This window comes from Equus quagga, chromosome 9 (genome assembly GCF_021613505.1).
Source record: "Equus quagga isolate Etosha38 chromosome 9, UCLA_HA_Equagga_1.0, whole genome shotgun sequence".
NCBI classification, from domain to species: domain Eukaryota; kingdom Metazoa; phylum Chordata; class Mammalia; order Perissodactyla; family Equidae; genus Equus; species Equus quagga.
Window position 1 is genome coordinate 21,489,869 of NC_060275.1, and position 13,659 is coordinate 21,503,527.

Below are 13,659 nucleotides of genomic sequence, written 5' to 3' on the forward strand. Positions count from 1 at the left end.
AAAAATAAGAGATTTGCCTTATTACAAGGTGGCATATAATTGAGTAACCTGAGGGATATTAGGATAGGTGTTGTAGGAGTTCAGAAGAAAGGGAGTCTGTTTCCGTTGGAATGTTCAGAAAGGCCCCACAGAGGAGATGAAATATGAGCCAGGCCTGGTGAAAGAAGAGGATCAGAGAAGGTAGAAAGGGAGTAAAACCTTCCTGCTGGAGAGCAATGGCGTGACCAAAATCCTAGACGACAAAGCCAGTCAAATGGCAGGAGACAGGCTGTGTGGAAGAATGGAAAGAGATGAAAAAGATCTTAACACCCTCTCTTTCAACTGCCTCTTCAAGTAGCACTTGTAATGATGTTAATTTCCCACTTTAAGTCAGTTAAATTCTGGAGAAGTTTTTTCCCTATTGGAAAGTACAAAGGCAACACATAACAAGAATTTTCCTAGAGATTTTTGAAATCTGCACCAAACACACAATGCTAGTTATGGTTAATTAACTATAAATAATTTATTTTTATTTCTTGATACAAATGTCTATTTTGAAACCAGGAGAAGAGCTGCATATCACCTGATTTACAAGTTCACATACAGCATTCACTTTAAAATAAGCTTTTCTAAGCTATTTGTGGCTAGAAACAAAGTAATTTACTATTACCGCTCTTGTCCTGCAGTGTCCCAAAGCTGAAGATGCACCTTAAAGGCTTTCCCTGATGATCCATTTGGTCCCTGTGTATTATAAATCTGAAAGATACAATTCTCATCAGTTGATACTGCTTTGGATTTCGTCCACATTCAAATTCTCTGGGTTCACTCAGCATGTTTTTTCGCAATTACTATAATCAAAGTTCATAGTGCAGAATAAATATTTGCTCTGTTTTTTTCCAGAAGTATCACATATACTCTCACTTTTAAATGTCAAGTACAAGTATGATTTTCAACACGATTTAGGCATACTGCAAACTTAAATTAGACACCTTCTGTCATTTCCTCATGGAGGCAGCAAACATTAGATTTAGGACCCAAGTTCTAGGTCTGAACAACAACTTTTCATTCAACCTCTTTGAACCTTATTTTCTTATCCGGAAATTGAGACCCATAATCTCTTCCTACTTTACAGAGTTACTGCAAACTGAAATGAAATAACTGATGTGAGAGCATTTTTAAAACAGTAAAATGGTCTACAAATACCTGAACCTCTTATACTGTGAATTGGACATTCAAAATGACTTAGCCGTGAAACATCCACAGAATTTCCCAATGAGTTTACACAGGTTATTTCAAGTCTTCCTTTACTAGCCATTTCTTCAAGGGCTTTTTAAAGAAAAGTTTACATTTTTAAAATTATGATCTTTTTGACTTCTTATTTAAGCAAAGCCTAGCAATTTCAATATTTAATCAGCTCCACTAAGTATGGTTTAGTGAAAATGTTTTAAAGGGAAAACTTTGCAAGGACTTATACCTCCATCAGTAGGGGCATTTGGGATGGGAGAAGGCACAGGAAAACCCTACAGGGATTGGAACCAAGTTTGCCAAGACTACATAGACTAGAATGTACTGACTTTCAGATAAGGTACAGGACATTATAAGAAACCATGATTTAACTTCTCAACCACCATTTCTTTTGTTTTTTCCCCCCAATTGTTGAGGAATGAATAGATTCGTGACATCAACTGGAAGCCACAGCCATGTTGGCAATCAAGAATACCTTGGGTGGCAGTAAATCTGGCTAAGCTCATGTGTCTATGCTACACGTCTCACATGTCACAATATCCTCATTCCTGTCATTAGCGTCTAGCATAGGAGAAGGAAGTGGTTGTGATTCTCACTTAAACTCCCTTATCTTGGAAAATAGCATGGATTGGTCTCACATTCTGTTCATAACAAGCGAGTGATTGATGGCTGAGACTACACATAAATAAAAATGCAGCAAGAACTTACAAAGCTTATATTCCAGCTAGTTGCCAATCATCCTTTTAACCTCTTTCTTGAGAGTAGGGAAATGAACACTTGTTCTTCTTGGGGAACTTAACTCAGATCAAGAGTTAATGATTTTGGATCCTGAATAATTCAAGTTTTGAAAGATTCCTTAAGAATTCACAGTAAACACACTATATAAACCCGTAAATTATTTATTTTCGTTGCCCTGTCTACTTTTGGAGACAAGTGATGGTGCCACTCAATATTTTTCTAAGCAAAACGTTATTTATAGTTGAGTAAGAAAGAAATAATATTCTAAAGTAAATTTACATGACAGGTTATGAATTTCATATGATAAAAGACAGACATCTTGAAACCCAATAAACATAGTTTCTTATTCTTATCTTATATAGGGGAAATCAAGAACAAGTTTAATAGTATGGTTAAAAACTCACCACACGTTTTTCCCGAAAGTCTATTCCTACTGTTGTGATGAACTTGGGATTGAATTTATTATCTGTGTATCGATAAAGAAATGTCGTTTTCCCCACCCCCGAATCTCCAAGGGCCAGGAGTTTGATCAGATAATCATAGTCCCCATCGGTCATAGTGATGGTCTTGGTGGGCCTGTGTAAGAGAGGAACAATAGTATGTTGTGATTAAAATTGGTTTTCCTTCGTCTTCCTTCAAAACACAACACAAAGGCAAAAAATAAAGGTGAAAAATTTAAATGCCTCTATTCTGCCAAAGTCTGAATTAACATGTTTGGAGCAGCTTCAGGAGTCAGGGCACATTTAGTATTTCACTCTGTACAAATCTTTTACATCATGTCAGTTAATACAGAACAAAAAGCTATATGGTACCCACCATAGCCATTGCTACAGCAATATAGAACTTAAAGTAAAAAGTCATAACTTTCTGTTTTAAAGCTAGGGCCCTTTGGGATCAGGAGTATGGTGCTAGGAAGAGAAGAGTCACCAGGAATAGAAAAACCTGTTCAAGATGACACAGGTACGCTAGAGAGAGACTGAAATTCTATATAGGTAGTCGAGAAGAAAAGCCTGGGGAAATATTTTGCATCTAATCATGCAAGATGAGCTTTGTACTATGTGCATACAAAATATTCCTTTTTAATTTTAAAATTTAACAACTGGTATGACAACCTTTAAAAATATTGATTTGAAATCATTTCAAAATCACTGTTTAAAAATCTTCTGTTTTGAAATACAAAGCCTCTGTTCTCCAACGGCAAATCTGCTCTATTTGGCAAGTCTGCTGAGTATTTTCCAGGCCTTGAGAAAGGGGAAGCAGTATTAAGAGGCATAATTCTGCTAATATTTCTCCTGACTGAAGGAACCGTGTCACTGGCCATTTCTTCCAGTGCCCTAACCTCTCCTGCCTCCGCCTTATTTTTTCTGTTGTTACACTGACTATGGGTGAGGATGCACCTACAACGGTAATGACACCAAGACTACCACCACATGCATTTCAATGACACCATCACCTACTAGGTGAAATTTCCACTCCTGAGTTTAGCAAAATGATTTGCTATTTAGTACAACTTTCTGATTCATGGCTTATAGACATGTTTGTCATATCCTTATATACATGAAGGCCTATGAAGATTTTCCTAGAATGGGGAAATTTCTCTCCTTGCTATGTGAGAAGGAGGACTAATTCCCTCACTTCTACAGATCCAGAAATCATTGTACTCTTTGGGAATTCTGAAGTGATGAAAATTAAATTTCAACAACAGGCTATTCCATGGACATATCTAAAAATTGCTAGGTAATTCTAATCATTTTCTACATGTAGGAAAATCATGCACATGTTCATCAATTTAAACAAAACTTTATTTTTTACATTGTCACTTTAGTTAGTGGTCAAAACTAGAAGATTTCAAGTCTTTGAATAAATAATCATGAAGATGCTAATCAGGTACTTCGCAAATCAGAATCATTACATTCAGAAGACTTGCAATCTTTTTACATTAGAATTTTCTAAAATTCTGCTGCTAAGTCCTACCAAATTTATCATGGGCATATGTTTCTTTAATTAATGAATGTATTTGGAGGTAAGGTGTTTTGAGAGCTGCCAATACGTACTTTTGTGCTAAAGCTTTCCTCCTCTATAATATACTTTTTTCACTGAGGACTCCCAGGGTGGATGTTTGCTGGCCCTGAATGTTCTCTTTTTCTTTTTAAATATCTATCCAAAGTATAATCATTGCTCAGGAAGAGATGCTCAGCAGCCATCAACAACCAGCCTTCCATAATAAAAGGATACAGACATCTCAGCTACTGAAGTGAAATTCTTCTTGGAAAATGTCTGCATTGATTGACTGTCTCGCTGTGACTGGTTCTGAGTTTGGATGGTTCTAAAGATCCTACTGTGTAGTTGAAGACGTTGCTGCTCCTACTCTTTGAGCCAAATGGGCTACTAGAAGAGATTGCTGCCGACGCAGTCTGACTTGCCCTCATTTAAGGTCAATCACCACTACCATCACTCTACTTATCACTCTACCTTCTTCTCTCCCCACCCTCCCTAACACTTGCTCATGTGAAACTCTTCTGAAGGGTGATAAAGTCTATCATTTCACTGGTAGAATTGGATGAAACTGCTAATTCTCTTGGAAAAAGAAAGAAATTAATATTCATTCTAAGATATGTGACTAAAGCCAAGTTTTTCCCTGGGCATAAGCCTTGATGATCAGAGGGAAGAAACTGAAGCCACTGCCTAAATATAAGATAAAGTTGGAGGATACTGTGGATCCCTGCAAAAATGAAAATAATAGAGTCAACAGATACAACAGCGTACTTTAAAATTTTGCTTAAAGTTAACTGTGTTTTTTGCAATACCTTTTGTGACAGTGTCAAGAAAGGCTAGTCTTGAGCAAATCTAGTTAAATATCTTCAACATATGGTATCAGGCCCAAAGATGAAAACTCAAAAAATATAATTCATAATTTAGTTTCTGACAAGGCATGCATACACTTAAAAGTTAATAAAGGATGCAAGAAAATATAATCTTGCAAGATGGAACATGATTAATTGATAAATGAGTGAAATAGTCATGCTTTTAGTTCAAACAAAACAGCAACCTTCATGGACTGCAGTGTCTGAGAAGATTTTGTAGAGGAAGATGAACTTGCACTTAACCTTATAGCATAGAGAGGAATTAGGTAAGAGGAGAGGAGATACAGGATTATTGCAAGGGAGATCACTTTCCACTAGTGGAATAAGACTCACTGCTTGCCAACTACGTCATCTGCCGCATATTCCTGATCTGCAGCCAAGTTGTTCTTTGTTGTTGGTACATAAACCCGCCTGGGGCAATATGGGGTTGCCTCCTAGTCAGACTCTAATCTAGAGTGAACAATCCAGGCTGACATGGATCAATTCCACTGTGGCCCACACTCACTGTTTTCTGTATGAAGAGTTGTGGACCCTTTGTGGCATTTAACAGAAAGTCCACCCGAAATGAATGCAAAGCTTGGCATTATGGAAAAACTTTTATTTAGTATCTCCAGTAGACTATTTAAAGAAATTGACATATTAACCTAGGCATGAGAGAGTTCGTCTCTAAGTTTCTTTTGAAAATGAATTTTATTTCTCACTTTTATATCACTACTCATGAAGAAAATTCTTTTGCATTTAGTCTGGTTCCTCTTTTATTGCCATGTGATTTTTCTGAGTCCTAAAATCACATGACCTCAATATTCTATCCTCGGCACAGCAAATACAACACCACAAAGGAAAATAAATGCCTTGGCAAGATTTCCTTTTCCAAGAACTGGGCTAAAAAAATGATCTGGGAAGGATCAAAAAGAGGACAAGTTTAGCAGTATTGTTTATTCCTGCACAATGATTGATGGTCTTGTCAGTTCTTGGTTCTATGGATCTAAAAGGGAAGAAAAAGCCATTAGATTGCTGTGTTTCAGGAAATGGGTCTGACACTCCGCCATTATCACTGTGTCACAAGCTATACCACAAGAGCCAGGAGGTCTTTTAGATACAGAAACTGAAGTGTCATCCTCAGAGCCCTTCATGGGAAGGTAAGGGGCTGGGAAGAGTAAGGAAAAGAATCTAAAATCCCCATGAGGCTCTGTTTAATGAAGAAATCTTAAAGGTAGAAGGAAATTAAGTAATCATGTGGTCTAACCTTCAGTTTATCGATGAGAAGTCATGTGCAGAGAAGTTATGTGACTTGCGGGGTGACAGTTCCCAACAGAGGAAAATCCAAAATTACTGTTCCTTATAATTTGAAATGAAAAGTGGGTAAGATAGGTAGAAAGTAGAAATGTTTTCATTCTATGGAGGAAATACTCATTTCTCTGGGCGTTGACAGTCACATAATTTTCATAGTTAGAATATCTCAAATGAGGTTGCCCATAGTTTCTGTCTGTTTTTGCTCTGTTCTGCTTCATTCTTGTTCAATGTAAATTCCATTAGCTCAGGAATTTAATGTCCTTTGTCCATTGCTGGATCCACAGAGCCCCGTACAGTTGGTGGCATATAGTAGGAGATCAATACATATGTGTTCCGTGTATAAGTATATTTAAGTTTCTCAGAGCCATGCAAACGTCACGATTAATGAAATTAATCTTTCAGGAATTGGTGGAAGTGGTGTCCCTCCGAGTTCAGGACTAGAATTCCCCTTCCTTCTTCATCTGTGAACATTTAGACTAAATGATTAAATGTTCACCACGGTACTTTCCAGGTCTGGCTTCCTGAGCTCATTTATCTATTTTAAGTTGCACAAGAATATAAAAACCTTCTCAAAATAGAATATTTATACCTTCAGAGGAGCAGTTTGAAATAACCTGGGAAAAGAGAAAGTACAGAGGGACTATAATTTTTGAAAGTGAGATCTGTGCTGTCGGAGAGCATATAAACTTGTCAGTTGAATAGGTCAGGGCTCAGAGAACTGGGTTTTCTGTGAAAGCATCCATTTGCTCGTCTAACACACACTCATCGTTCCCCTCTTATTTTGCATGATATTTTCCGTGGCTCTGAGCAGATTCTCTGCTTTCTCTACTGGAGAACTTAACAAATGCCACAGATACATGTGGATGACTACTGTACAGATGGACTTGCCCATGCAAACTTCGGTGTTCTTTGCTAGTTCTCCAACTAACAATCTTAAGAATGTCATGACTTTGTGACCTAAACTTATTAAATTAATAAACAATAAATTAATTAACAAACATTGTTAAACCTAACGTTCTTAAGGCACTTCGGAAAGTTTAAAATAGTAGACAAGTAAAGTATCAGTGAGATTACTTTGCATTCAGTGTAGACGGTTTCAATAGAATAAAGCCGTCAAGCATAAAATGGACAGACACTTAACATTTCTTCATTTATCTTTATTGGATGGGTTTGTGTTGGGCTCCAGTAGGTACATTTTGAGATCTGGGACTTTCATAGGAAGCACTTAATTGAGTGACAGCCTGAAGGTGGTTCTCGTTAACTGACCTTGAAATACTACTTCCCCCACCATTCATGTTCTGAAAGTTAGAGTTGAACTAAGGACAGTGGAAGGACTCTAGGGACCTGTGGCCTTGCATGAGTAAAACAGAAGGCATTTTCTGGAGGGAGGAAAGGAGGAGTCAATTTTTTACGAATAAATTTTCTTTAGTGTTTTCTACAGCATTTTGCTCTGTTAGGAAGGTTTATTGAAGAGAATTCTTTATTTTTCTTTAGAGATTGGCACCTGAGCTAGCAACTATTGCCAATCTTCTTGTTTTTTTTCTTCTGCTTTTTCTCCCCAAATTCCCCCAGTACATAGTTGTATAGTTTAGTTGTAGGTCCCTAGTTGTGGCATGTTGGATGCTGCCTCAACATGGCCTGATGAGCAGCGCCATATCTGTTCCCAGGATCTGAACCAGTGAAACTCTGGGCCGCCGAAGCAGAGAGTGCAAACTTAACTACTCGGCCACAGGGCCAGCCCAAAGATAATTCTTCTTAAAGTCTATTTAGAATTATTGGACATGAGCCTATACGGAAGATTCAAACCAAATTGTAAATATAAATCAACATCAAGTTAATCAAACAACTTTCATTTAAGCTGACAGTAGTCTACCTGGCTACTGGAGCAATCAAATCTATTTTAAAAAATAAAAGTGTCCATTTTGTTTCACTCTGTGATCAAAGGATCTAACGTAACAGAGAGAAACCAAGAATTGATTGAGCTCTGAAGTTCAGCTTACTCACCCTGAAAATAAAGGGTAGAAATTCTAACACAAGCCAGCTTTAAATTGATTTCTCTCCATCCATATATCATTATTTTCACATACTAAACTTACTTTTTTTTTCTTTTTTTGAGGAAGATTAGCCCTGAGCTAACTACTGCCAGTCCTCCTCTTTTTGCTGAGGAAGCCTGGCCCTGAGCTAACATCCGTGCCCATCTTCCTCTACTTTATACGTGGGACGCCTACCACAGCATGGCATGCCAAGTGGTGCTATGTCCGCACCCGGGATCCGAACCTGAGAACCCGGAGAAGCGGAACATGTGAACTTAACCGCTGCCCCACTGGGCTGGCCCCCTAAACTTACTTCTAAGCCAATAAATAATCTTATTTCTCTAGATGCTTTTTTTTTTGAAAGTAACACTTTTTTTCTTTGGCTTAATTCTGTGGTATCTGTAGAAATGATATGAAGTTTTTCCTTTTTTTCTTTCCTTTTTATTAGAAGAAATTTCAAAAATATGCATAATTTGAGGGAACAGAAGTGAACCCCCATATACTGATCGCTCAGTTTCTAAATTACCAATAGATGGTCAATCTTGTTTCATGTACCCAAAACTCTCCCTCTACCAGATTATTTTGTAGCAGATACCAGGCATCATAACATTTTTTTCATGAATAATTTAATGCATATCTCTAAAGATTGCTCAGCTTAGCACTGTTGACATTGTGCATACCATAGAAGAGGTTGTCAAACATTTGGCTTCTTGAGAATTTGATAGGTCAAAAATCATATATTAATACTGTTTTAACCTGTATTTCTCTTACAATGATCTAAGTCAAGCATCTTTTCATATGTTTAAGGGTTATTTGTATTTCTCAGTGAATGGAAGGCTCATATTGCTTGTCCATTTTAAAAAATGGTTTATCTGTTCTATTTTTAGAATCTCTTTGTATATTAGGGATATTAAAACTCTGTTACGTTGCAAATACTTCCCATTTATCTCTTTACCTTGCTTGTGGTATTTATGCCATCCAAAGACTTTTGTTGTTGATGTTGTTTTGGTGAAGGGGAAATAGACCCTAACTGGGTCTATTTCCAGATTTTTCTCTTCTGTTCCACTGGTCTGATTGTCTCTTCATACAACACCAATTTAAATATGATTATGCATATAATATTTAATATCTGAAAGGGTTATCCCTCCTCATTGTTCTTCTTAACATTTTTATGATATTGAATTTTCCTATCCAAAAATGTGTCTTCCACGTGGTCAAGTCATTTATCATGACTTTCAGGATTGCCTTATGGTTTTCCTCATACAGGTTTTAGATATTTCTGTAAAGTTTACACCTAAGTATTTTATTTTCTTTGTTTGCTTTTGTAACTTGAGACTCATCTGTCATCTGTTTGCTATTGTTTTGTTGTTTATACAAAGATTTTTGTGTATTGATTTTATTACCCAACACTTAGTTAAATTTTCTTGTTATTATAGTGGTTTTTCAATTCGTTATTTTGAATTTTCCAGATGTACAATCATATCCTTCATTAATAGGTATGGTTTTAGTTCTTCCTTTCAAATTCTTATGCTTCTGTTTATTTTCTCGTGTCTACTTTCACTTTTTCACCTCTATTATAAAGCTAAAAAGTAGTAGAGACAGTGTGCATCCTTGTTCCTGATTTTAGTTGGAAATTCTCTAGTACTTTCCCATTAAGCAAGATGCTAGCTGCTTTTAACATGAGGATACCAAATTTGTCAATTAGCCTTTCTTCTTCCGTTGAGATGATCTTCTGACTTCTCTCCTTAGCATGATTTTATTAATAGATCTCCTAATATAGCAACATCTTTAGCAACATTTCTGAAATAAATTTTACTCACTCATGATGTATTATCTTTTAATGTGCTGTTGGGTTCTGTTTCTTGCATTTTATTTAATTTTTTCATCAGTATTAATAAGCAAGATTTATCTTGCTTTTGAAGCACTCCGGTTTTGAGCTTTACATTACATCCACTTCACTGAAAGAATATGAAAGTTTTCCTCTTTTTCCTGTGCTCTGGAGTAGCTTAAGTATCATTGAGATTATCTGATCTTTAAATATTTGAAAGCATTTCTATGTGAAGCCATCTTGTCCTGGAGATTTTCTGTGGGGTGTTTTTTAAATTACCTTCTCTATTTCTTCTTTGGTAATTGATCCATTTAGTCCTGTCTCCACTAGGATCAATTTTGCAAAGTTGTAATTCTGTAGAACATTGACCATTTCATCTCGGAGTTCAAATGTACTTTATGGAGTTTTACAAACTACTCTCAGATGATTTTTAGAATTCCCTCTGTTTTGATACGTATTTTTCTATTTGACACTTCTAATTTTGCATATTTGTACTTATTTGTGGAAGGCTTTGGAAAACCAATGAAAGTACTGGTCTTATTAGCTCAAGGGTTTATTTCAATTTTCATACGACAGCCTATAGTCCAGTAATCCTATTTCCTACTACCATTAGTTTTCCCCTCAGAATAGCCTCTCTACCTCTACTCTTTATCTTCTAAATTCAGTTATATCTACAATTTCCTTGTTCATGAGTTCTTACACTTCTCCAGTTTTACTCCAGTTTCTAGATACCCATAGAGAACATAGAGCTGTGGGATCAAGTTCTAGCAGACCATGGAATTCTGGATTTGAAGTTGCTAAAACCCAAATTTGCTCAAGGAGTATTCTCACTGAGAACCGTGCAGCTTGCCAATAATCCTCAAAATCAGGGCCAGGGTAGGGCTATTCCCTGATCTAAGACATTTTTACCTGAATTGAAAGAGCTTTTCAATCACTCTGTTTCCTAATATGGAACCATGCAGATCAATGCTTTTCATGTGTTTCCCTACAATTGAGTCATTACAGCTCAGCAGGAGCCAGCCGAGCACAAAGCTATTTCATCCCCAGTTGAAGCACAATATTGACAGGGGTTCCAATGGCATCTTGCCGAGAAGGACATGAGAGCTATGGCCTAGCATTATCCCTGAAGCTCACAGGCATCCCTGGATAGAAAGCAAACCCCTAACTGATATGTGCTTAAAAATATTGTTTAGCAGACATGCCCCAAATATCAGGGTTAGTTAAAGTGATTCAGGCTTTTGGCTTCAGATGAGTAAATGGTCAGCAGGAACAAAATAGTACTTTACAACGTTGCTGTTTCACATTCAGAGAAACTTCTCTAAAGGCTTGTGCTTATAGGTTAAGGGTAATTTAGGAATATTTCTAAATGTTGATAAACTGAAAACTTCTTTAAAAAGAACTTCATAGCCTTCTTGGAAACTTAAACATGCACAGTCCCATAATATGTCCAGGGTCACACTGTGGGCATAGGCCTTGAATCTCACATATGTTGTCACTGATCTGTCAGCTCATCTTGCTGACATAAAGTCCAACCTGATTAATAAATCTCATGTTCTGTCTCCCTTATGGGGATTAAGCTTTTTTTTTAAGTTTTATTTTTCCTGAGGCAGATTAGCCCTGAGTTAACATCCGCTGCCAATCCTCCTCTTTTTGCTGAGGAAAATTGGCCCAGAGGCAACATCCATGCCCATCTTCCTCCAGTTTATATGTGGGTTGCTAGCCACAGCATGGCTTGATAAGCAGCACATAGCTCCATGCCCAGGATCCCACATGGCAGACCCAGGCCACCGAAGCAGAGCACGTGAACTTAACTGCTATGCTATCTGGCAGGTCCCAGGATTCTGCTTTTTTGATTAAAAACACTCAGTGATACAAAACTCTAGAGTGTTGAGAATTTCACTTCACATATATGCCTTTATTTTTCTGGATTTACAAAATTAAATAATAGACATTGTTATAGCTAAGATAGCACCATGGAAAGGATACCTATTTTATATCAGACCTCCTGTATAAGTTACCTCAAACTCACAAATTCCAGTTTTGAAAGAAAGCCACACAATTACCACAATAAAGATTGTTTCGATATCTTGATAACACCTGAGAGGGTCTTTCACTGAACTGGCCTGTACCTGAAGCGTTTGTTGTCTGTTCCTTTGCAGTATTTCTAGACCCACTGCAAAATAGTTTTTGTTTTGTTTTTCTTTTTGGTGAGGAAGATTGGCCCTGAGTTAAAAATCTGTTGCCAATCTTCTTCTTTTTGCTTGAGGAAGATGGTCCCTGAGCGAACATTTATGCCAATCTTCCTCCATTTTTTGTACGTGGGATGCCACCACAGCATGGCTTGATGAGTGGTGCGTAGGTCTGTGCCCAGGATCCGAACCGGTGAGCCCTGGGCTGCCAAAACGGAGCACGTGCACTGAACCACTACCCGACTGGGCGGGCTCCTGCTGCAAAATACTTTCAAGCATTTAACATTAACTTACTCAACTTCAAGGCCTGGCTTTGGCATTTCCCTCCAAAATCTCCAAAAGAAGCCCAGTGGATGCTGACATGTCTCTGCAATAAGCAAGTGAACCAAAGAAGAACTTTCACTTTAAATGTACACATTAGCCTAGAGCTCACATTGATGATTTAAAGAAAAAGTTGGCTTCTAGCCCAATTTACAGTGTATTAAGCCACTTTTATGGCTTGGAATAAGAGCATTTTTAGGTATTACTCAAGTTAAAGGCTTCATGACATTCAAAATTAGAAACTTCATGCCTCTCTACAATGTTACCGTGTAGGATTTTATGACTGGTAAGAATCATGCTCAGGCGATTCTAATAGAATGTACCAATTAACAGAATTTTCATATACATATAATTATTTTTACCAGAGAAAGCAATTTGTGACTATGAAGACAAAAATGCTGCACACCAGACAACTGTAGCAAAAATAACAAAAGTATCAAACTATTAGAAAAGGTATTTGTGACAACTCAGATGATAATAGAATGCTATCTAACAACAGTTACATTGCCTTATTGTATATTAGGCATCATTCTAAGCACAAATTACTAAGGACGAATACATTTAATCTTTAAAACAACCCAACATCACTACAGATTCAACTCAATCACTACCAAAATCTAGCTGCCTGTTGGCAGAAATTATAAGCCGATGCTAAAATTCCCATGTAAATGCCAGGGAAATGGAATAGTCAAAATAATCTTGACCTAAGAACAAAGTTGGAGAATTCATATTTCCCAATTTCAAAACTTATTACAAAATTACAGCAATCAATATAGTGTGGCATTGGCTTAAGGGTAGCCATATAAATCAATGGAATAGAATTGAGTCCAGAAATAAACTCTTACATTTATGGTCAATTGTGCCAAGGTTGCCAAGACAATTTAATGAGGAAAGAATAGGCTTTTCAACAAATGGTGCAGTGGCAACTGGATAGCCACTTTCAAAAGAATGAATTTGAACTCCTGCCTTACACCATATACCAAAATTAACAGAAAATGGATCACAGGCCTAAATGTAAGAGCTAAAACTATGAAACTCTTAGAAGAAAACGTAGGAGTAAATACCTATAACCTTAGATTGGGAAATAGTTTCTTAGATATAATACCAAAGGAATTAGTGACAAAAGAAAACATAGATAAATGGATTTCATTACAATTAAAAACTTTAAT

The 13,659-nt window shown here is 36.9% G+C and overlaps 1 protein-coding gene across 2 annotated transcripts in view; it reads right to left on the reverse strand.

Moving 5' to 3' along the window:
- Positions 1–13,659, reverse strand: part of RAB27B (RAB27B, member RAS oncogene family) — a 161,876-nt gene that overhangs the window by 14,617 nt on the left and 133,600 nt on the right. For both annotated transcript variants that reach the window (XM_046671548.1, XM_046671547.1), the window contains 2 exons: positions 2,367–2,538; positions 650–735 (listed from right to left, as the gene is read on the reverse strand). In XM_046671548.1, coding sequence (XP_046527504.1) covers positions 650–735; positions 2,367–2,519 — 239 coding nt within the window. In that variant the 5' untranslated portion in view covers positions 2,520–2,538. The remainder of the gene's footprint in view (positions 1–649; positions 736–2,366; positions 2,539–13,659) is intronic.